General features: G+C 35.5%; 1 protein-coding gene across 1 annotated transcript in view; it reads right to left on the bottom strand.

The window, feature by feature from the left end:
• Nucleotides 1-25,224, bottom strand: part of LOC150096294 (uncharacterized) — a 232,568-nt gene that overhangs the window by 197,027 nt on the left and 10,317 nt on the right. The window contains exons 2-3 of the mRNA XM_090409393.1: nucleotides 21,051-21,299; nucleotides 4,444-4,582 (exon numbers count right to left, since the gene is read on the bottom strand). Coding sequence (XP_090265519.1) covers nucleotides 4,444-4,582; nucleotides 21,051-21,281 — 370 coding nt within the window. The 5' untranslated portion in view covers nucleotides 21,282-21,299. The remainder of the gene's footprint in view (nucleotides 1-4,443; nucleotides 4,583-21,050; nucleotides 21,300-25,224) is intronic.

Here is a 25,224-nt window from a genome sequence, read left to right as displayed (position 1 = left end):
ATGAATGGATTTCCTCGAAGACTCATCCACAAGATACTTTTCTCTGAACCCCGACAAAGACAACAAGATGATGTACATTATATTTCTACCATCGTCATTCCATACTTAGAGACAGTTTCAAATAAGATTGCTAGACTCCTTAGACCACATAAAATAAGAGTGGCCTTTAAACCCACAGAAACAATTAGACAATTCTTAAGATCTCCAAAAGATAGCCATCCTTTCTCCAAATATGCTGGAGTTTATAACATACCATGCTCGTGCGGGTTGAATTACATCGACCAAACTTCAAGGAGCCTTGAAATTAGGCAAAAAGAACATATAGGTGACGTCAATAATAACAGAGAAGAAAAATCAGGTTTAGCTTTTCATTTCTCAAGAACGAACCATACCATAGAGTGGGATAGAAGCACAATTCCTTACGTGGAGGAGGACTTCCGCTCCTGAATTTTTAAGGAGGCCACAACAGTTGCCCGCTGTACACAAAACCTTAACATGAACCAAGGACTAATCTTGCCCGTGATCTGGAAGACCCTTATCAGATCCTTCAACTCGCCAGAACTGAATTATAGTGCCAACTATAGAACGTTCCTAAATAACAACAAGTGAGATCATCCACGCTCTATGAATGTATTGTACGCGCTCTGTTCTTTGTTTAATATAATTGGAATCGGCTGATTTTAGTTTGTAACAGTTTTTTACTTTTTAGTGCCTTACATCAGTTATGTAAGGCACTAAAAAGTAAAATGCCTTACATCAATAAAAGTTTTTCCAGAGCTTTTTGGTCAAGAAAATTAAACATTTTTTAACAAGAAATATAAGATCTGATAATGTTGGAGTTTTGACAAGTAGCAGGCTGATTTGGAGGAAAATTGTAGATAGGAAGTTAGTAATGACGTAAATTTTTCATGTAGTACTATCATATCCTCTACACCCCTAGAGGGTACATGGCAGGAATTTGATGATGATGATGTTATGTAATATAGTTATATGTGTAGACCTAAAGATTTAATTTTATTGAGAGATTTTTTTCAACATTTTCTTATAATGGCATACAAGAAACTGATGATTTTTTTTTCCATAAAAAAGTGATTCAAGTCATTATAAGTGTCAATAGAAAAAATATAAGAGTATTGTATCATTTATGAAATGCATAAATTTTGTTCTTCACAGAGTGATTAACAACATATAGCTAAATATATATAAACTGACCACACCTGGGATTAAACATGTGACTATGATATATTAGGCAGCTGGTAACATAAATCCTGGCTGACATCTGCCAAGTGAGAGAGTCATCTGTCTGGTGATCTAGCACAAAATTTTTCAAGCCCTGCCTCATTTAAAAGAAACACAAACAGTCAAATGAATCTCAGGAACAGATACATAAAGTTTCTTATAGCATGTATTTAAATATATATAAATATTTTATATATAGTCAGTATCATAGGCATATAGGCAGTCAGTATCAAGTAGAGTAATGTGGGCAAATATGAGAATGGGGAACTGGACAATGAGACTTATTTGTGCCTATTGTCCCACAGAAGGTTCTACTAAGGTAGAAGTGGAGGAATTTTTTGAGGCTTTAGAAAAAGCAACTGACACAATGAAAAAGGAAAAGTTGGTCCTTGTTGGGGATCTAAATAGCAGAGTAGGAAATGATTGTCAGGCATACAAAAATATTTTAGGAAAATTTGGAGAAAAGAGCAAAGCTAATAATAATGGCAAATATCTTATTGGATTTCTGCTCAGGATATGGACTGGTTATTACTAACACCACGTTCCAACATAAAAATGTGCACAAATTCACATGGAGAGAAGAGGCTAGGAATAAGAAAAGTCTCACTGACTATGTTATTGTTGATAGTGATGTTTTCTCCCTGGTGCAGGACACCAGAGTGTACAGAGGATTTGAAATTGGAAGTGATCACTATTTAGTCTTGAGTAGGATAAAATTGAATTTCATATTGAAAAGAATAACATGTAAGAAAGTTTTAAAGCGAATAAAAGTTGAGCAGCTCACAGATGTGAACTGTAGACTAAAATACACAAAGACTATTGAAAAGAAAATGAAAGACTGTGAGAACAGGAATCAAACCTTGGAGATTCAGTGGCAAACTCTGAAGAAAACATTGATTGATTCTGCCAGAGAGGCATGTGGTGAGGTTGTGTGCAAGGATAAAAAAATCAGAACTCCCTGGTGGACATAGGAAGTTAAAGAGGCAGTGAAGGAAAAGAAGAAAGCATATCAAAAATTCCTGGCAAATAAGTCAGCTTTTACTCTTACAGAATACAGAGACAAATGTAAGAAAGCTAAACAGTGTATAAAACTAGCTAAACAAAAGTCATGGGAGGACTTTGGCAAGAATATAGAAAATAAATATCAAGAAGGTGGCAAAATATTCTGGAGGTTGTTGAAGAAGCTTAGGAATGGAGGAAAGTGTGCTGTAAAAGAAGTTAGAGATGATAAAGGTGACATGAAAACAGGAGAAAAAGATATCCTTGAAGTATGGAGTAATTACTTTGAAAAATTACTAAATGAAAGAAGCAGTGATAGCACAGTGGTAAAACACACTGACCAGGCATGCAGTCAGGAATACATATCCATACTTGAAGTAGAAAGAGCCACCCAAGGTTTGATATGTGGAAAGGCAGCAGGAGTAGATGATATTCGACCAGAAATGCTGAAGTATGGTGGTATAAAAGTCTTACAGTGGCTGCACTGCATAGTTCAGAAGGCCTGGACAGAGGTACAAATTCCCGATGATTGGAGTAGAGCTCTCATAGTACCCATATATAAAAAGGGAAATAAAACAGAATGTGAGAATTACAGAGGTATTTCCCTACTGAGTGTTCCTGGCAAGATCTATGTAAGTATACTTGAGAAACGGTTGAGAAGAATTGTGGAAGAAAAGCTTGATGAAGAACAAGCTAGATTCAGGCCAAATAGAGGCTGTCAGGATGAGATCTTCACATTACGACAAATAGTCGAGAAAGCATGGGAATATAACAAAGACTGTAATTAAGTTTTGTCGATTTGGAAAAGGCATATGACAAGGTGCCAAGAGAGAAGCTATTCAATACGCTGCAGTTATATGGTGTCAACGGGGCATTATATCAAGCAGTACTTAGTCTTTATTTGAGTATTTGAGTTATAAGTAAGCAGTTAGAATTGAAGGAAGTACAGGAAGGCAGTTTAATGTTAAATCTGGTTTGAGACAAGGATGTGCATTACCCCCCCCCTGCCCCATTATTCATTATCTGTATGGATCACATTATGAAGGAAAGTGGTATTAAACGTGATATCAAAATTGGTGATGTTAATGTCAGCTCTTTGCTTTATGCAGATGATGTTATACTTCTAAATAAATCCGCTACAAGTCTGCAAGATTCTCTGACTAAATTCATTTGCTGTTGTAATAGATATGGTATGAAGGTCAGCAATAAAAAGACAAAGACAATGAAAATAGGCAGAATCATTGAAAATGTCAACTGTGTTGTGAATGGAGAACCTGTGGAACAAGTAAAACATTTCAGCTACTTAGGCACGATTTTTACTGAAGATGGTAAATTAAATATAGAAATAGACAACAGAATCAGCAAAGCTGGTATGGTGGGAAGTCAATTGAATAAATTCATATGGAATAAGAGAGAAATTAGTCGGAACACTAAATTAGCTGTATACAAGACAGCGTTCAATCCAGTTTTAACTTATGGATCTGAGAGCTGGGTCAGAAGTAAAACACTTGACCAAAGACTAGAGACCGCAGATATGAGAGTCCTGAGAAAGATTAGAGGCATGAACAGATGGCATCAATGGCAATATCATATTAAAAATGAGGATATTAGGAAAGAACTTGGCATTGTCAGCATCCAGGAATGCGTTAGCAGAGCTAATCTCAGGTGGTATGGTCACTTAAACAGAATGGGCAAAGAAAGATTAGCGAAACATGTGTTCTCTGCCAGGTTGGCAGGAAAACGACCCAGAGGAAGACCAAGATATAGGTGGATTGATATGGTACAATGTGCCTTAGACGAAAGAAATATAAGATCTGATAATGTTGGAGTCTTGACAAGTAACAGACTGATTTGGAGGAAAATTGTAGATAGGCAGTTAGTAATGATGTAATTTTTTCATGTAGTACTGTCATATCCTGTACAGCCCTTGAGGGTACATGGCAGGAATTTGATGATGATGATGAAAGATTTTATAAGTGTTAAATCATTTTGCATGGGGAGGAGGAGAAATAATGCAATTTTTTTCTTAGAATGGAAATGACTCATAATACACCAGAACATAATATAATCATAATTATATTTTCATTAATATAGTGTGCTGTAGTCATCTGTGTTAGCATTACGGTCCTCCTTCACCCAAAGGTGAAAACTTTCTATTTTTAGAATGACTAAGGAACTTTATAAGAAAATAAGATATTTACTAACCTTCCACTGTCTCTGGAAATGTCTTTCTTTTACTTGCTTTTGGTATTAAATACTCCTTTGGTTTTTGATGGGATGCTGATGTTTGAAGACTAGCTAAAAATTCATCAGGGAGTTTTTGGGACTGGAATTTTTTTTTTCTCTAAAACAAAAAAAATAAAAACACCTAAAATATTGCTAATATTTAAAACAAAGAAAAATTAAATTCCTAATACAATGTATAGCAATAGTAAATAATCTGGTGAATAACTGGTTATAATAATTCAGTTAATCGACAGATTTTTCCAACAGCTCACATTTCTCAAATTAAACAGTGAAATGAAACTCATAAGTTCTTCCATGTTTTAGTAAAAAGGAAATATAGCCTCTCAGAAAATAAATTATACACAAAAAATAATAAACAAAGGATTGATTTAGTGTGTTATAATTGTTGCTAAGAGCATCGTTTGTGTATACTTTAAAACAATCTGTTTTATAGAAGAAGGGAAAACTGGAAAAAAACTTTGCTTTGAAGTCATTCCATTCTGGAATGATTAAATTCATTAAGAATTAACCCTGCTGAGAGCCATAGAGATTGCATCATTAACTAAAGATCCACATAACAACAAAGTAAGCTTTAATTCTGAAAACTCAATTTTAAAATATGAAAAACATGTCCAAAATTTGTTTCTTTGAAATGATAATAATTTAGAAGACTACCTTCCATAAATAGGTTCAATGAAGCAAAATAAGTGGGAGACCTTCATATGGCCATAAGTAGTGAATGGGACTTTTGATCAAATCAATCATCATGTTCATACTGGAACTAGATGTGTATCTGGATGATGAACTGAAAAGGAATGGGGTGATAATAAGGTTCTTAGTCAACTTAACTGTATTATTAGGAGTCTCTTCTATTAGAAGAATTATAGAAAATAAAACTTACTATCACATAATGGATACAGTGAAAAAGCCTTGATACAGAAAATATTTGATAATTATCATCCCTTTTCCAGATTGCAATCTGGTGTTAAAAGGGTCAGCATACCCTACCTTAAAAGAACATCTGAACAAATAGTAAGGACACTTTGTGAATATAATTTGTATACTACCTTCAAACCAGACCAGAAGTTATCTTTCTTATTGCCTATCAAAGATACATCATCACCTCTATCAATGCCTGGTGTTTATCAAATATCCTATTTTTGTAATCTTTGCTACTTTAGCCAAACTAGTCATTTGGCTACTATTAGAATCCAAGAACATCAAGTTTATATAAGATTTTTGGAATCTAAAGGTTCAGCCCTTGCTTCTCATGCTGTCAACAATAGACAGAGTTCACTGAAACCATATTAAGATGCTACACTACAGTAGGTTCAAATTTGATCATTTATTTTTTGAATCGTGTGACGTCCTATGTCACCATTCTAATCTTAGTAGGGCAGACAGTATGCCTATCTCTAAGTTTTGGGAAGTGATTGCTGTTATTTATAATTTTTTAAATTAATTAATTATACATCTATACCTATGTCTCTGAACTTGAATAGTGTTTCCTCCTACTGTAGAGCTGAGACTGAGACAAGTGATATAAGTGAATGTAAGAACTCATTCTTGTATTCAGAATTTAAATGTTGTTACCAGTTCTTCTGCCTTCTCCCTGAAAGAAGCTCGTGACAAATTGAGTGAGATATATAAGCGTAATAAATTTATTCATTACTCCTATATATTAAATAAATGCTTCACATGTGTGAAGCCATTATTTAAAACATTATACTATTAACTGTATTCTGTACTGATTGAAACTAAACATAAGTTATGAGGTATGACATATGTCAGGAAACAGCTAAAGTAAAGATAAATTTCATTTTGTGTAATATGAGGTACATCCAGAAAACGTAGCCTCTGAACATTTCAATATTAATCGATTGTTGTAAAATTTATGGTGATTAATTAAATTATCATCTCTTTTCCAGATTCTGTTATAGTCTTGTTATATCTTATTCTATTAAATCTTATTACATCTTGTCATCTGCGCCATTGTTAACTCTATGATATTATACTATTCAAAACTTATCTTGAAAATTTCACTTTACTTAATTTACAACTCTTTATCTTTAATCTTAACAGTCGTATTTCCAAGTAAATTATCCATTGCTTGATTTAATCTCTTAGCTCACAATCCTCTCACTCAACTTAGTTCACAAGGTCGCAAATATTATTGTTCTCGTGTGCAAAACTTTCAATCTCTTATGTATCATTACAAGCAAAAACTTTAAACAAATCACTGTCATAATTCTGTCTCTAGTAAAACAATAGAAAGATCTTACTTTGAATCATTGTCTGGTTCTCTCTGAATCATTCTAGAAATCACCTTCTTCTATTACCTTCCGATCTTGGCAACGGATACGGGTACCTTCTCCGGGATTTATGGGATTTCCTCTTACTACTTCAGGAACCTGAACTACTAAGAGGAAATGGCGGCATGAAACTCCAATATCTACTTTCTTCTAAAAACAACTTGAATTAGTTGTCCTTCAATTCTAACTGGAATGCAGGGCTCCGATATAGAACTGGGGCTGCTTTCCTGAACCTGGATCCAAAACAGAAATGAAGACGAACTTATTCTGCCACACACATCTAAATCTGCCTCTCCTGCTGCATGGCCCTCCGCCTTAAGACGATTGGCAAAAACTCCATTGCCGTAATTTACATCGTAACTCTGTAGCCATAACTTACATCATCGTAACCACCTTAACTCTCACGTCTTATAGACTCTGCGATCTCGTTAGACTCCGTGACCTCGTAACTTCTTGCTGACCGCTCCGACCTCGCAAAAATGTTCCCTTGACTTGCCGTAGCAACCCCTTTTATCTGACTCCGTCGACCTTGGGTTCTGCTATGTTTTAATTCCCTGGGTATTTCGTGGTTCTGCACCCACCACCTTTTTCCGTCGTTCCATTAAGGCAGGAAACCCCCATATGTATTTGACCTTCGTAATTGTAATTGCCCTAGGTCATAAGTTAATAAGATAATCAGTCTGGAAATATCTTTGTCTGGAAGTTTCTTTTGACACAAAATATTTCACATTTAACTTTCTTTGTTCTTTTACAAAACCTTTGGCGGTTACATTATTCAGTAATTCACAAAATATTATTTCCATATTACTAAACTATAAAAATTTGCTAATTAATCACAGGTATATTGAATTGAATTTCGTTTACCAGTAAATCGGTATATAAGGCATTTTTATATAAAAATCCTCCTGTACACATTTTACATTGTCACAAGTTTAATATTGTCAACTACTTCTCCACACATATTTGTTCCTATGTTGTTGAGATATTTGTCATATCGGGAGAAAACGTTTTTGTTCCTCCTCATCAAAGTAGTGTACTACAGGTGTTTGATACAATCCTTCAGAGCCACCTTCATTGAATTATTGAGCTGCTAAATATTCTTCAACTGGAGATAAAGATGAAAATCACTGGGTGTATAATCAGTGTGTGAGGGGGGGGCTACAGGATGAGTGCTGGATGATATCCTAGTTGAAATATTTGAGCAGTTGGCATGTTTCAGCAGCAGTGTGGGATCATGTACTGTCATGAATCAAAACAACTCCGGATCTGTGGAGACCTAATCTTTTCTTTCAAACAGGCTACTGCAATTTTTTAGTTCACAGTAAATGTTTGTTGTGTTCCTTGAGGCATAAAGTTAATGATCAAAGCACTATATCTGTCCCAAAACAGAGTGCACATGATATCTTCTTGGGTGAAAGAATCTGCTTGAATATCTTTGCCTTCAGAGATCCACTATGCCACCTTTGCATAGATAGCTGTTTACTCTCTGGTGTAACATAAGAAATTCAGGTTTCACCTCCTGTTGCAATGTGTTCAAAAATTGGCCTCCTTCATTATGAAACTGTTCCAAAAAGTTCAGTACTGCCAGCACCACCACATATTTTGATTCATCATCATCGGTAAACATTTCTAGCATCTACTTCCAATACTGTTATGCACTCCTTGATGATTTTGTGTTGTAAAGAATGAGAAATGTGTACTCAACTCAGAAATAGCAATGATTTCTCGAATCTTCTCATTTAACTGGTCAAGTAGATCAGTAGTGATTAATGACAGGCAACCAGTTTTGTCTTCACTGTAAACATTGTTCCTTGAGTGAATATCAGTGGTGGCTGGTGAAAATTTTAAGTGGGGGTGCTGCATAAAAAAAAATAAAATAAAATTTTTTTCCTAATCAGTAACGAATTTATTAATAAATAAATTTACATATCAAAAATTGCTTTATTAAAAATATTTCATCCTCACCACGAACAAACACCAATAATAAAAGATTCGTATCAATAGCAATGACAAGTGCAAACGAATATCGGCGTCAGATTGCAGTGCATTTGTTTTGTGTAACTATAATTGAAAAAATATAATTTTTTTCATATTTTCAACAGTGACACTCATAATTCAGCCTTGTATCTATAATAAATAAATAATTATGTTATTTTGACAAAATAAAATAAGATTTGGAAAAAAATAGTTCACCACAGAATTCCAGTGGAGGCATGAAAGGCACTGGGGGAAGAGGGAATTGACCTGCTGTGGGACCTGTTCATGAAAGTTTGCCAACAGGAAAATATACCTGATGAATGGAGGGAGAGTACTCTTGTCCCCATCTACAAGGTTAAAGGGGATGCAAAACTGTAAAAATTACAGAGGAATAAAGTTGATGTCCCACACAATGAAAATCCTAGAAAGGGTTCTTGATGGAAGATTGAGGAAGGAGGTGGAGATTGCAAAGGAACAATTTGGCTTCATGCCTGGTAGATCAACAACAGATGCTATCTTTGGGTTACGGCAGATGATGGAAAAGTTTCGAGAGAAACAACGGGAGCTACATCTGGCATTCATTGATCTGGAGAAAGCATACGATAGAGTGCCAAGGCAAGAAGTCTGGAGGTGTCTGAGGGAGAAGAAGGTTCCGGAGAAATATGTCAGGTTGGTTCGGGAGACGTACAGAAATGTGAAGATAAGTGTTCGGACCTGTCTGGGACAGACAGAAAGTTTTCAAGTAACAGTTGGCTTGCATCAAGGGTCAGCATTAAGTCTGTTTCTGTTTAACATTGTGATGGAGGTGGTGATGGAGGAGGTGAGAGAAGATGCGCCTTGGACAATGTTGTATGCAGATGACATCTTAATGTGCGCAGATTCAAGAGAAGAAGCAGGAACTAAACTGGAAAGATGGAGAAAAGTACTGGAAGAGAGAGGTATGAGACTGAGCAGAAGTAAGACAGAGTATATGTGTTGCACAGTGGGCGGCAGCCAGGAGACAGATCTGGAGCTGGAAGGAAATGTCATCAGGAAGGTGAAGGACTTTAGATATTTAGGTTCAACAGTGGAAGAAGATGGAGGAGCTGAGAAGGAAGTGGGATGCAGGATACAAGCAGGTTGGAGGAACTGGAGGGAGATGGCTGGAGTGTAATGCGATAAGAGGGTGCCGATCAATCTGAAAGCAAAATTTATAGGACAGTAGTGAGGCCAGCTATGACATATGCAATAGAAACTGTGGCCCTGAGGAAAAATAACATCAGCAGGATGGAAGTAGCAGAGATACGAATGCTTAGGTGGATGTGCGGTGTGACCAGAAAGGATCATCTGAGAAATGACTATGTAAGGGGAACAGTGAAAGATACGAACTTAGGGGCGAAGATACAGGTGGCAAGGTTGAGATGGTTTCGTCATGTGATGAGGAGGGAGGACGAATATGTGGGAAGAAGGGTCATGCAGATGGATTTGCAAGGAGGAAGCGTGGGTGGCCAAAGAAGAGATGGAGGGAGCTGGTAGAAGAGGACTTGAGGATGAAGAACTTGGAACTTGGATGTGGTGAACTTGGACAGGAGGATCATCAACAACATTGACCCCACTTAAGTGGGAGAAGCTGCAGAAGAAGAAGAAGATTCTTCACTATTTAGTTCTCTCCAAAAAAACAAAATGCCATTTTTTTTAAGAGAAGAATACTTTTTTTTGTTGCTGATTTTCTTGGTCTATTTGCTATACAATCCTGATCTACTTGTTTGACCAATTAACTAAAATAATTCTTACCAGAGTGAAGGCCTTCATCTCTCATTCCACTCCAAACCTCTACTCACTTGCTTCATGTCTTGGTTTTCCATTAAGTGAATGTGCAAAACAGTCCAAAAAAAAAAAAAAATCCTGTTTTTATACTCATTCAACATTACAACTCTTCCATGCTTCTACCTCTTTCACATGGTATCATAGTAACAGCACTTAACACTTTGACTGCCGTATGTAACAAGCGCCATGTAAAACATATCTATTTCACAGGTTAATTTGTCATTCCTGAAACAACTGTGTCTTACAGCAGCTATTTTTAATGCCGGGCTGTATATAGGCATGACCTGGTGAACTAGAAACCGAGTTTAGCCTATCAAAATACTTGAAATTTTTCATTTATCAAAATAAGAAAATATACTATTTTTTTGCAAGTGTTTCAATAAAACAAAGGAGATAAATTGAAGTATTTATTTAAAAAAGGCAAGAAACGAAAGCTATTTTGATTTCAGCTTGAAGACAATAAATGAGGGTCAAAGCAGTATAACTGAGAGGAGACCTACACATAGCCTTTAAAGAATTGCAGAGAACATACCAGGGCTTCGGACCTAATGTCCAATCCTCACCTTCTCGTGGTGCACTCTGTTGGGTATCTACTTGGATACTGAACGAACAAGGAATGGCTGGCAATTTGGGATTTAGCTGACCAAATTGTATTCTTATTGGTTAAACAAAAATAAAAAAAAATGATGGTACAACATGACAAAATTTCATACCGGCTGGGACGTCGCCTGGTTAAAACAAGGCCCCCGTTGTTTTAGCCTGGGAACCAGGGCGAACAGTGAAAAGACAGCTACTGGAACAAATCTGAAAACAAACCCCAACTCAACATGACCAGAGTTAAAGATCGGTACTATCAATATAAGAAGCCTGAATGGCAAAGAAATGGAACTAGCTGAGGAATTACTTAAGTATCAGATACACATAATAGGGGTGACTGAAACAAAAAAGACAAAAACTGGTGAGATCTTTCTGAACAATAAATACAAAATGTTATATTCAGGCAATGACAACCAAGGAAAAGAAGGAGTAGCCATAGTATTCAACACAAAATACGAGGCTAATCTTCTTGAATGGCAGTCAGTCTCAAGTAGAGTAATGTGGGCAAATATGAGAATGGGGAACTGGACAATGAGACTTATTTGTGCCTATGGTCTCATAGAAGGCTCTACTAAGGTAGAAGTGGAGGAATATTTTGAGGCTTTAGAAAAAGCAACTGACACAATGAAAAAGGAAAAGTTGGTACTTGTTGGGGATCTAAATATCAGAGTAGGAAATGACTGTGAGACATACAAAAATATTTTGGGAAAATTTGGAGAAAAGAGCAAAGCTAATAATAATGGCAATATCTGTTGGATTTCTGCTCAGGACATGGACTGGTTATTACTAACACCATGTTCCAACATAAAAATGTGCACAAATTCACATGGAGAGAAGAGGCTAGGAATAAGAAAAGTCTCATTAACTATGTTATTGTTGATAATGATGTTTTCTCCATGGTGCAGGACACCAGAGTGTACAGAGGATTTGAAATTGGAAGTGATCACTATTTAATCTTGAGCAGGATGAAATTGAATTTCATATTGAAAAGAAACACATGTAAGAAAGTATTAAAGCAAATAAAAGTTAAGCAGCTCTCAGGTGTGAACTGTAGACTAAAATACACAAAGATTATTGAAGAAAAAATGAAAGAGTTTGAGAACAGGAACCAAACCTTGGAGATTCAGTGGCAAGTCTTGAAGAAAACCCTGTTTGATTCAGCCAGAGAAGCATGTGGTGAGGTTGTCTGCAAGGATAGAAAAAGCAGAACTCCATGGTGGGCACAAGAAGTTAAAAAGGCAGTGAAGGAAAAGAGGAAAGCATATCAAATGTTTCTGTCAAGTAAGTCAGCTTGTGCTCTTAGAGAATATAGAGACAAATGCAAGAATGCTAAACAGTGTGTAAAACTAGCTAAACAAAAGTCATGGGAGGACTTCCGCAAGAATATAGAAAATAAATATCAAGAAAGTGGCTAAATATTCTGGAGGTTGTTGAAGAAGCTTATAAATGGAGGAAAGAGTGCTGTAAAAGGAGTTAGAGATGATAAAGGTGACATGAAAATGGGAGAAAAAGATATCCTTGAAGTATGGAGTAATTACGTTGAAAAACTGCTAAATGAAACAAGCAGTAATGATAGCACGGTGGTAAAAAACACTGACCAGGCATGCAGTCAGGAATACATATCCATACTCGAAGTAGAAAAAGCCATCAAAGGCTTGAAATGTGGAAAGGCAGCAGGAGTATATGATATTTGACCAGAAATGCTGAAGTATGGTGGTATAAGAGTCTTACAGTGGCTGCACTGCATAGTTCAGAAAGCCTGGACAGAGGGACGAATTCCCGATGATTGGAGTAGAGCTCTAATAGTACCCATATATAAAAATGGAAATAAAATTGAATGTGAGAATTACAGAGGTATTTCCCTACTGAGTGTTCCTGGCAAGATCTATGCAAGTATACTTGAGAAACGGTTGAGAAGAATTGTTGAAGAAAAGCTTGGTGAAGAACAAGCTGGATTCAGGCCAAATAGAGGCTGTCAGGATCAGATCTTCACTTTATGACAAATAGTCGAAAAAGCATGGGAATATAACAAAGATCTGTATTTAAGGTTTTGTCGATTTGGAAAAGGCATATGACAAGGTGCCAAGAGAGAAGCTATTCAATACGCTGCAGTTATATTGTGTCAATGGGGCATTATATCAAGTAATACTTAGTCTTTATTTGAGTTGTTAAGTCAGCAGTTAGAATTAAAGGAAGTACAGGAAGATGGTTTAATGTTATATCTGGTGTGAGACAAGGATGTACATTATCCCCTCGGTTATTCATTATTTATATGGATCACATTATGAAGGAAAGTGGTATTAAACGTGATATCAAAATTGGAGATGCTAATGTCAGCTCTTTGCTTTATGCAGACGATGTTATACTTCTAAATAAATCCGCTAGAAGTCTGCAAGATTCTCTGACTAAATTCATTTGCTGTTGTAATAGATATGGTATGAAGGTCAGCAATAAAAAGACAAAGACAATGAAAATAGGCAGAATCATTGAAAATGCCAACTGTGTTGTGAATGGAGAACCTGTGGAACAAGTAAAACATTTCAGCTACTTTGGCACGATTTTTACTGAAGATGGTAAATTAAATATAGAAATAGACAACAGAATCAGCAAAGCTGGTATGGTGGGAAGTCAACTGAATAAATTCATATGGAATAAGAGAGAAATTAGTGGGAACACTAAATTAGCTGTATACAAGACAGTGTTCAAACCAGTTTTAATTTATGGATCTGAGAGCTGGGTCAGAAGTAAAACACTTGACCAAAGACTAGAGATCGCAGATATGAGAGTCCTGAGAAAGATTATAGGCGTGAACAGATGGCATCAATGGCAATATCATATTAAAAACAAGGATATTAGGAAAGAACTTGACATTGTCAGCATCCAGGAATCCGTTAGCAGAGCTAATCTCAGGTGGTATGGTCACTTAAACAGAATGGGCGAGGAAAGATTAGCAAAACAAGTGTTGTCTGCCAGGTTGGCAGAAAAACGATCCACATGAAGACCAAGATATAGGTGGATTGATACGGTACTAAGTGCCCTAGACGATAGAAATATAAGATCTGATAATGTTGGAGTCTTGACAAGTAACAGACTGATTTGGAGGAAAATTGTAGATAGGAAGTTAGTGATGATGTAATTTTTATCATATAGTTCTATCATATCCTGTACACCCCTTGAGGGTACATGGCAGGAATTTGATGATGATGATTTTTATTATTTTTAGTCAATAAATGAAAAAAAAAAGCTAATTGCTAAAGGGTGCAATCATGGGCTTTGTAAAAGCATGTCACACAGTAATATTTTTTGCACTGGTCACATTTCCACCGAGAAGTCAATGCTTTCTTAGCTGCAACATTTCTGCCACTTTCTGTTGATATTTTGTTATAGCAAACAACATATCGTCGCTTGTTGGATGTACCCATATTTGCCAACATGTGTTTATTCATCTTCTGGGATTGACTTTCTTGATTATTTTTAGACAGACCTAACAAAGATTTGGCAACTTGCTCTCTAAAAGTAGTTATTGATATGTTTCTATCAGTCACACCTTTATAGAGGAAATAAGAGTTTACGACAGACGACCCTAGAAGCATGTCGACGGAAATTTTTCTGTACCATTTGATACCCTTTCTCAAACTTGTTGAGTAAGATTTTATCTGGTCAGATAAATCTATGAAAGTCTTAGATTTGTTATAATCTATGACATCACGGCTTATATACTTCAGAATTTCGACTGGCGCTGACGGTCATCATCTGACCAACATGCTTTTGTAGAAAGAGTTAGGACATCACGTTTGTCCTGCCACTTTGTGATCACAATTCCTGTATTGCTCTCCATAGAGATACATTCACCTTTTCTTAGTTTTTTTTTAATTACTTCTCCTGGGTTGTTTTTTCTGTTTTTCCTCAAGGTACCAACGTGGTGTGTTTTTCTTTCAAGTAACTTATGAGCGAGATCTACATTCATGTAATAATTGTCTACGTAAACTGTTCTGCCACAATCTAGCAGTGGGTCGCATAATTTCATAACAGTAGTTGAGACACTTTCATTGGAATTTGTCAAATTTTTCTCTTTCTTGCAATAAATTCTGAGGTCATAGGTATAGCCACTTTCAATGCATAACTTGAATAGTTTGACTTCGAATTTATGTTGTTTATTTTAGTTTGACTTCGAATTTATGTTGTTTATTTTTTTTTTTTATGTATTGCAGGGATGTTATCCTGCCTCGAAAAGGGACCAATGTCTCGTCTATGCAGACTCGTTCTCTGGGTGTGAAATAACGTTTGAAATTAGCTCTCAAAGATTAGTAACATGAGCTTATACAGTCTATTGGAAACATCTGCATTTTCATTATTCGAAAAATGCCAGTTTGATAGAGCAGTTCGAAACAATTTTGTGACATGACATTACTAATTTTATTTGAATACATTATTTTTTTCGACCAATAGTAAGAAAGGTGAGACAAATGGAAAAGACCTATCCAAAGCTGCAATTCAATGAAAGTCTTCATTTCCTGTATGTTGGTATCTTTCCATTTGTTGATTCTCACACTCGGCAAACAACTTGTGTTTATTTTCTGAGAAGCATAACAATTAGTTTCGTTGATCTTGAGTTCCAACAAATGATCATCTAAGAACAATCTATAAAAATCGATCGGTGACTTTTAAAACATATTTTCAAAAAGTTCAACAAGTATTCCTGCATTTTCACCTTTGAATGGAAATTCCTTCAAATACCTTCCTGTTACTTTGCCCCACACCAGAGAAGGTGATTCATCTTCATTTTCTTTTTTCTGGGGAATCATTTAGTTAGAAAGTACTCACAACATTCTCAATAGCTTCTGTGATGTGGTCATCTGTAAAATAGTTTTCGGTAGGCACATTTGTGGATGAGGAACAAGATGGAAAAAACAGGAGGAACGTCTGGCAATGTTTTTTTCTTTTTCAAGAGCGGTCTTTCACTATCTGAAGATGATGAGCCGTCTGCTTCACTTGGCTCGTACTCTGCATCATCGGATGAGCCCTCGAAAGGATGGTCTTCTTCTTTGGACATCAATTTGTCCAAAAGTTTTTGCAATCTTTGCTTGTGTCTCTCATAGTCACCCATATCACTAAAATAATAACGTTCTCGAAACATTTCAACATTCGATATTTTACATCAGAATTACCTAATAAAAAGAAGTACCTGTTTTTTGTTTCACTATATCACTTAGTTAGTGATAAAACAAACAAAACAAAGTCACAACAACTCGGTGTTGGATTCTAATTATGTAGAAAATAGAATAAATGTTGTTTGATTCAGAATCCAACATGACTTTCCGTCACAAGAACTATATTTGTAAATATTATTTGATGTAAATAACATAAATTGTAATTGATATCATATAACTACCTTAATTATGTCAAATATTTAATTGCTTAATCAAAGAAATGTTTTAATGGTAAATAGATTCTGTATTAAATATTATTAAGCTGTTTTATTTATTATTTTGTCAATACTGTAAGAACTTATATTTGTAATTTAACTACGCATTTATTGGAATGCAAATATTCTATTTATTCTTTTCATGAAAGTTAACGTTATGTAATAACTGAATGTAGTTATATAACCTAATGTAACATTCGCGAGAATGTTTACGTCTATCGGTTGTCATAGAGACGCGTGGAAATAAACGAGCGCGTGTGAAGGGAGCGTTTGTAGAGGAGAAGAGAAAATAGATACGTAAGAGTAAGTAGGGAGTCGGAACGGAACTTTGGAACTATAAGGTAGCAAGGAAGTAAACTAAAGTAGAAGTAATTAAAAGATTCCTAAGGATAGGAGTTGAGTAGATATTTTTTTATATAAGTGAATCTTATAGTTGGCTGAAAGCAAAACCAGCCGTAGTAATAAAAAGAAATTATTGCCGTAATCGGATAATTAGAGAACTGGACATTCAAAGAAGAATACTGAATAAATCCAGTCAGTCTACAATTACGACTTATTTCTGTACTACCATGAAAGGGAATTGTACGGAGTTAAACTAGTTGATGAATGATAAATAAGTATAATTAATGTACCTTATAGTTATTATCTGGATTTTTGAAGCGCAATTAGTAATGTTTTAGTTATTTAGTGTTTCGCAAGTGTGATAAATACAATTTGAAAGTGTGCTCACAAAATATTGGAAGTACTGAAGATTATTTCTGGTAAGGACAGTCATATTAGTTTATTTCAGTGTATGCAGATTTAAGTATTAGTTCCGTTGCGCTGTTTCTAACATTAACTGTAGCTTACCATCGAGGCTGAGAGTTGAAAATATAGACATTGAAGTGATATCTACCGTGGTTAGTGCCTGTTATGAGTTAATCGTAGAGTGTAGCTGAGAGATACATGGAAACTGAATAAATAAGAAATTCTATTGTAATAATTTGAGTAAAGAAACTTTGTGATTCTGAAACTGTGAATTTGTTTGAGAAAGTTTGAAAGATTGGATTAATATGAATGACTTGACTTGATGTGCTAACTTGACTGGTTTGTCATATTTAGAAGTGGAATTTATGTATTTGTCAAATAATCATATATTAAATATTTTGTTTGTTAATTTAAATATTGTGTTTGCCTGAATTTCTTTTTACTGCACCGTTCACAAAAACTCGAATCTAGCAGGAATCCCAGAAAGAAAATAGAAACATTGGCCTGAATGAAGGAAAAGACTGCTAACTAATTTTGAATTAATCCTACTAATTCATATAGACTTATCTAAGGATAGAGTGGCGCAGTATAATAGAAATTTCTCTACCCTTAGATCAGTGATTAATTTGCAATTAGTTTTCCTTTATTTTATGAAAGTGACTTTTAGCAAGATGGCGGATTCGAACGTCAAGAGAACCCGTCACGACATCGGTAAACAAATATGCTAAGAAATCCAAACTTGGTAGATAGGTTATATGTGAAATGTGCATGCCTCACATGGCCATTTGGTGTTTTATTGTTAACACAGTCTTACTCTGCTCAGCAGGCCAAGTGCATTACATGTAACCTGCTGAAAATTGTTTTCACAGATTGTTTAAGTGAAATAATCACTAGAATAACATAATATGATGATTCAGTGCAGTGGCCTGTGAAGACGGAAAAAAATTTGTATCACAGCAGTTAAAGTGTTAAAGATAAGGTTGACTTGCTGCCATCATTCTTCTCCTCCAATTCCTGTACAAATAGCAAAATCACTTTCTCATATTAGAAAAACGGTTCAATGAATGTTTCCTCTGGTGTTTTACAGAGACAACATCAGAAGAATCTTCAATTGCTTGGGTATTAACAAGTCTTCTAGTAATGATGTTATCTCTCTCCCTTGAATGTAGCTCAAACTTTGCTCTAGAAAAGTCAGTTATCAAATTTTGCCACCCAAAGATATACCACCCAGAGTCACTTCATTAGTGACTCTCAATAACGAATTCTGCCACTCTTGAACCATACTAGCCCTTCTCCAACATTATGTACTTATGGTCACAAGTCATGAAAAGATTTGGAGAAACTCATAGTCACTTCTGACATTTCCAATTTTAATTGGGTCTAATATTGAAGCATACTTACCAAATTATCATTTTACAGCTTTCTTTTCATCCTCTGAAGTTGGGCTGCAAGTTTGTTTTCTTTCCAGTTATTCAATATGTATGTGTCACAGTCTCTTTGGATTTTATTATCAATGCATATAAATGCAATTTCTATATATAAATGGCATTTTCCTTCACTAATCTCAAATCATACTTGTTTTACTGAAGACAGTATGCATTTTTCTTCCTCGTTTGACAAATCTTTAGTGCTCAAACATTTAAAGCTTCATCTCTAAATACTAATCTTTGTGACATTTTGGTTAGTAGGTATGGACAACCTTGTGAACTTGAATGCTACCCAAACACAGTCCGGTACTATTTCTTGAAAGAAAGATTTCATTTTAGTTCCTTTTACCTTCATATTCAGAACTCAAGTGAAGGTCAGATTTCTCTTCATGAGCTGATTTAGAGCTCAAACACATCACATTCTCCTAAACCTCCCAAAAAACAAAAGGTCCTTTTCTGCTGATTAAAAGGACATTCTTTTTCACTTGTACAACTTTTAATACTATATAAATCCTAGAATGTTAAAAAAAGATATACCAAAAGCAAAGCCTTCCTATAAATGTTTGATGCTATCCAAAAAAAGACAGTCCAGGTAAAAGCTGATGCCTCTCACACTGTGTTTTGTACAGATATTTTCACAGGTATTGCTCTGCAGGTGATCATCATTTCTTGTTTACTGATCTCTTTACACTTTTTTTGGAATAGTCTTCCTCATACTATTTTCCCATTTTCTCAACTGAGCTCTGTATGGAATCCTTAGTGGTCTCATGCCAGTCCCAAGTCTGGATAAAGGAGGAGGGTCAGTCAGATGAGTGTCGATGCTCTGATTGTAAAGAAAAAACACGATTGTTATCTGATGCCCATAGGATCAACAGGTGAAAGATGCCGGCTCAGACATCGCCCAGATCAACAAGGCATGTGATACCAATCAAACGATCGGGGTTGGATCGAAAAGTGGGATACCGAAAGGAAACAGAAACTGAAAATAACAGAACTGCTATCAGTAGAAACGTGTAATGTGCGGACACTCTGGATGTCAGGAAAATTAGAATTACTTTGTGAGGAAATGAAGAGATATCGGTGTGATATACTAGGATTGGCGGATTTGCGCTGGACATCATCTGGATAGATCAATGGATGCAAAGTAATATGGTCAGGACATGACACCAAGCACAAAAGCAGGAGTTGGCTTCCTTCTTAACAAAAGAGCCTCGAGAGGCACTGTTGGGCTACAAACCAGTCAATGAATGAATCATAGTAGCAAGATTTCAGGCAAAACCATTTAACATATCAATAGTCCAGATATATGCACCCACATCTGACAGCACAGATGAGGATATTGACTTATTTTACAAAGATCTGACAGAGACAACAGAAACAATATCAAAGCAAGATGTGCTAATTATTGAAGGAGATTGGAATGCCAAAGTTGGAATAGATAATAATGGTTGGGAAAGAGTCATGGGTAAATATGGTTTCGGAGAAAGAAATGAACGAGGTGAAAAATTGTTAGAATTTGCTGTGGACCACGAGATGATGATCTGTAACACAAGATTCACAAAAGGAGTGTAGAAAATGGATGTGGTGATCAAATGATGGGAAAACGATTGATATGATAATGATTAAAAGAAGATGGATAACAACAGTACAGCAGTATCGAACTTTCCAAGGAGTGTATATAACTCAGACCATAGTTTAGTGATTGCAAACATAAAGTTGAAATTAAAAAAGAAATATAAACCCCAACATCAGAATAGAAGCAATACAGCAAGAATAAGTGAAGCAGAAATAGGAAGAAGGTACAGAACAGTGTTAGAAGAGAAAGAAAAAAAACTCAAATCTAAGAGTGAAAAGAGTAAAGTGAGAAAACAGATCCAATCCAATCTCCTTCAATAATTAGCACATCTTGCATTGTTTCTATTATCTCTGTCAGATCTTTGCAAAATAAGTCAATATCCTCATCTGTGCTGTCAGATGTGGGTGCATATATCTGGACTATTGATATGTTAAATGGTTTTTGCCTGAAATCTTGCTTTGAAATTGACAGAAAAAGGTTTCCAAGCCTTTTTTTAGCCTGTTTTTTTTTTTTTTTTTTTTTTTAAGTATCATTGAAGATTTCATCAAAGGGGTCTATCTACTAAAAATTTTTTTTTCTGAAACTTTTTTCAACATGTTCAATAATATATGCAGTTATAGCAATTCAAGTTTTTCCTATTATATAGCAAACTCTTCCTCTCTCTCATGAGTAAACAATGACAGATATGAATATTACATATAATATTTGGAAGTACTTACCTTCCCAATTTTTTGCTGAACATTTCGATTATGGAGTTCTGTTCTCTGCTGCTTTCTTTTATCTTTAATTTGTCGTAACTGTTCTGAAACAGTCTTAAGGGATTTCATCACTGTATCCCTTCCAGAAGAAAAAGAAATCACTTCTGGTTCTGAATCACCATCTTCAATAGATATAACAGGTGTTTTGTTGCGATCATCTTCTCCTTCAGAATTGTGTGATAAAGTGATCATTTTTTTCAAAATATCAAGCTGCAACACATTTTAAAAAATAAATTACAAAATTTATTTATGAATTAATGAGTAATGCATAAATATTTTATGATAATATATTATGAAGGAAAACTTAAACCTAATATTCAACTCAACTCATATTTTTACTGTATGCAGATGATGCTAGCCCCTTTGAAGAGATCCCACCCCTGGGGTGGGATCTCTTCAAAGCCAAGACTAGATAACTAGGAGGAGACCTCCACATGAAGACCTCCACTGGCTTGCATGAATAGCTCCCCCTCACCCACATGGCATTGATTTGCTATAGCATTTGAGGCATATATTGCATGTGTATGTTCCCTATTAGTGGGTAATTTCTGAAAACTTTTAAGGAGTGCGATGCTACTAACAAAAAGCAAAGAGCCAGCAAACAAGATAGTCTTCTTATTTCTAATGTTATTTGTGTTATGGTATTTTATTTTTTATATTTTACATTTGTCATTACATGTTATATTTACATTGGAAATTTGTGCTTCTGCATTTCATGTCTTCCTCCCCCCCTCCTTTTTTCTTTGTAGTTTGTATACTTTGTAAATGCCACCATTCAGCCATTCCTTTCAAGGGAAACAAATACAGCATGTCATTTCCTGTATATCATATCTATATCACAATAGCATCATTTCCTCTACCTACTACATCATAGATCACTTCCTGTGTGTCATCAAAAAATCCTAGATTGACATCATTTCTGACAGCAGAGAGCAGGGTGTATGAAGGTGAGGTGATGGTTTACATAGTGAAGTGAACCATCACCTCACCTTTGTACACCCTGCTCTCTGAAATGCACTACAGTGCTGTGTCGGAAATAACCGGCCCACTATCAGTCAGCCATTTATTTCGGACCCAACATGAGAAGAATTGACTTACGATAAACATGCTTATACTCTCAAGAGCAGGGGTAAAGAAATAATAAATGAATTGTAATCAAAGAGGGTATATCAATTTAATTAGTAAGATTGTTATAAAATAGTCCAAATTGTATTCTAAAATCATGCCCAGTATGGGAAAATTATGTTAAAGAAATTAGATCAATATGTCAACCAATCAACGGAAGGTCAAATCACTCGTAAGAGTCCACAGTTTCATCAAGAGAGGCGTGAAGAAAAGAATGTGACATCATCAATACCTGACGAATCAGGGATAGTTAAGTAGGTGACGAAAGTAATGAGAGAGGGTGCTCGCGGATGAAATATAAGGAGCCGTGTGCACTTTAAACGCTCTCTCGTGTTCCTGTATTATCCTGTGTTCCTGTTCGAAGGCCGTGAAGGCTGAGGAAGCTTGTTTCTGGTATCCAGCAACATTCCACGTTGCTGTGGGATCCGATATGCACAAGATATCCGACAGAACATCGGCAGACAGAGCCATTGGTATATCTGCTACCAACGTGAGGACAGCGAAGGAGATCCTTCGAGGAGAAAAGAAAGCAACAGACAGCGGAGCAACAAGTGACCCTTGCCACGTCCGAAGAAAACCCGGGACTAAAGTTAAGGAACCAACTTCACTAAGCAAATAGTCAGTAAGGTGCAGAACTTTTATTTTATATATAACAAGTCGTATAGAAAGAGAGGAAACAAAAGGAGAGAGAACTTTGAGCACAGCCCTGCTTGAGTCATCTAAGTGATCCGTTTGGACTAATCGTCTGTGATAAGACCTTCCTATGTTAGTTTAATCTCTTGTGTAAGAGAGACATTATAGCAGAACAGTTATTAAATGATTCAGCATATGTGATAGTGTGTGAAGGCCCTGCTCCTTATATTGAGCCTATAACTTATATAAGCTTTACAGAAAAGAGTTCAGTCCTCTGACTAAAACAGTGACTGTTAATTGAGTAAATATATCATGTACATTTAGCTACGGTTGTAATATTCAAGAATTGCATAACCACGAGAGCATCACTTAATCCTAATGCGAGATACAAGAATAAGGATGATTAACTAATGCTCTTGACGTAAAATTAGATGAGCCTGTGCGATAAGAGATATATATATATATATAAGAGATATTTTAACATTTAGGATATTTGAGTGATTTATTAAAGTAGTATGAAGATCTATGCATGAGTTTATCCTTATATTATTGAGATATGATTTTAGTGTAAATACCTTTTGTTCAAATAAATGTATTCTTTTAAACTAAAACTTGTGAGTTCTTGTGTCTGAGACTGAACTACCGCTTAGAAAAGTTCGGACCTGTATAAGTAGGGGATATTGTATAAAAAGCAGGGAAAAGGGAGCCACGACTGCATACCACGTGATCTCTAACCTCAATTAAATTGTTGATTTAATTAGTAGCTTAAGTCTTAGTATCAGAAACTGGTTTCTGGCTGGCACAGTCGATCCTAAAATAATTTGTCAGGAACTAATTTCAAGTACATGTAACTTCTTAAGATATGAAACTAAATTAGGGTATTATAAGAAAACAAAACAACCAAAAGCAAAAAGAAAAACCAGTAAGGAGAACCGAGGGACGTAACAACAGGTAAGGCATTGCATGCTAACAACATTTTGAAATTTCCAGGGGAATGAGCTTTCCTGCATTAATATTTAAAACATCCTTCACAAAAAAAAAAAAAAAAAAGTTTTACACCACCTCAATAACTTGAGATCAGTGAAATATGTGAATGTATGGGAAATATTTTCTGCACTAACATAATGTGTACTAAGTGTTTTATATGGAGTCACACACAAACATCTCTCATGGATTTTCTTCAACATCTTAACAACCAGCATCCTAATATAAAATTCACTGCTGAACTAGAACGAAATAACTGCCTTCCTTTCTTGGATGTAATTCTTACACGATGCTCTGATAGATTTAAAATCTCTATATACTGAAAACCAACTCATACTAACAGACATCTGCACCGTGAATCTCATCACTATCCACCACAAAAGCGCGGAACTATTTCTACCTTAGGACACAGAGCACGATCTCTTTTAAATGAACCAGATGAACTCCAAAAAGAAATTGAACAACTTTCTTTTATCTTTAAACAAAATAGATATTCTGAAAAAACAATTAAGAAATTTCTTCTGGATCCTCCTAGGCAGCATACTACGGAAACTACTGATTTTAAAGGTAGCATCTCAATACCTTACATTAGTTCAGTCTCCAATAAATTGGCTAAAGTCCTTAAAAAATACAACATCAGGACGTTTTTCACTACACTCCCTAAAGTCCGTTCTCTTATAAGCCATGCGAAGCCTATTCATCATAACCTGAAATATTAAGATGTTTACAAGTTATGGTGTGACTGTAATATTCCTTATTTTGGACAGACTGACAAATCTGTTCAACTGCATATTGAGGAGTATAAGCAAGACATCTCCTATAAAAGATCACATGCATCTGCGCTATCCAGTCATGTTCTTTTCTCTAATAACCCTCATGACGATCTACTGAGTCACTCAGTTTGCTGGGATAAATCCGAAAACATTTTTCGCTGTAGTGATGACTTGGAAAGGAAAATCGTGGATTCCAGAGAAATCCTCCTTAATCCTAAATATTTGAACAGCAATTTGAGTTATAACATCCCTGAGAGCCATACTGCAGTTGTTCAATACTGGCACTCACGAGAACCTTCAAGCACGCATACAACAAACAATAGCACGTTAGATAGAACGACTTGAAAAATACAATGTTTTTGTGTCAATTATGTATTGCATTTTTTGCCTGTAATTCTCAGTTTTTGTAACTTCAATTTCTTATTACTGTGTTCTACCTTTAGTGGATACCTGAAGAAGGCTGTAAAAGGCTGAAACTAGTTATATCATTATCATTAAAATTTAATATTTTATCTCGGTTTAAAGTCATTTAAAATTTATTCTTTAAAATGTATCATTACAACAGAGTAGAAGATGGTGTTACATTACATTACAACAGAGTAGTAGTATGGTGTGAGATA

Source organism: Typopeltis vanoorti, chromosome 19 (genome assembly GCF_054136105.1).
Source record: "Typopeltis vanoorti isolate ZY-2024b chromosome 19, IOZ_Tvanoo_1.0, whole genome shotgun sequence".
In the NCBI taxonomy this organism is placed as follows: domain Eukaryota; kingdom Metazoa; phylum Arthropoda; class Arachnida; order Uropygi; family Thelyphonidae; genus Typopeltis; species Typopeltis vanoorti.
This window is presented reverse-complemented; position numbering and strand designations above follow the sequence as displayed.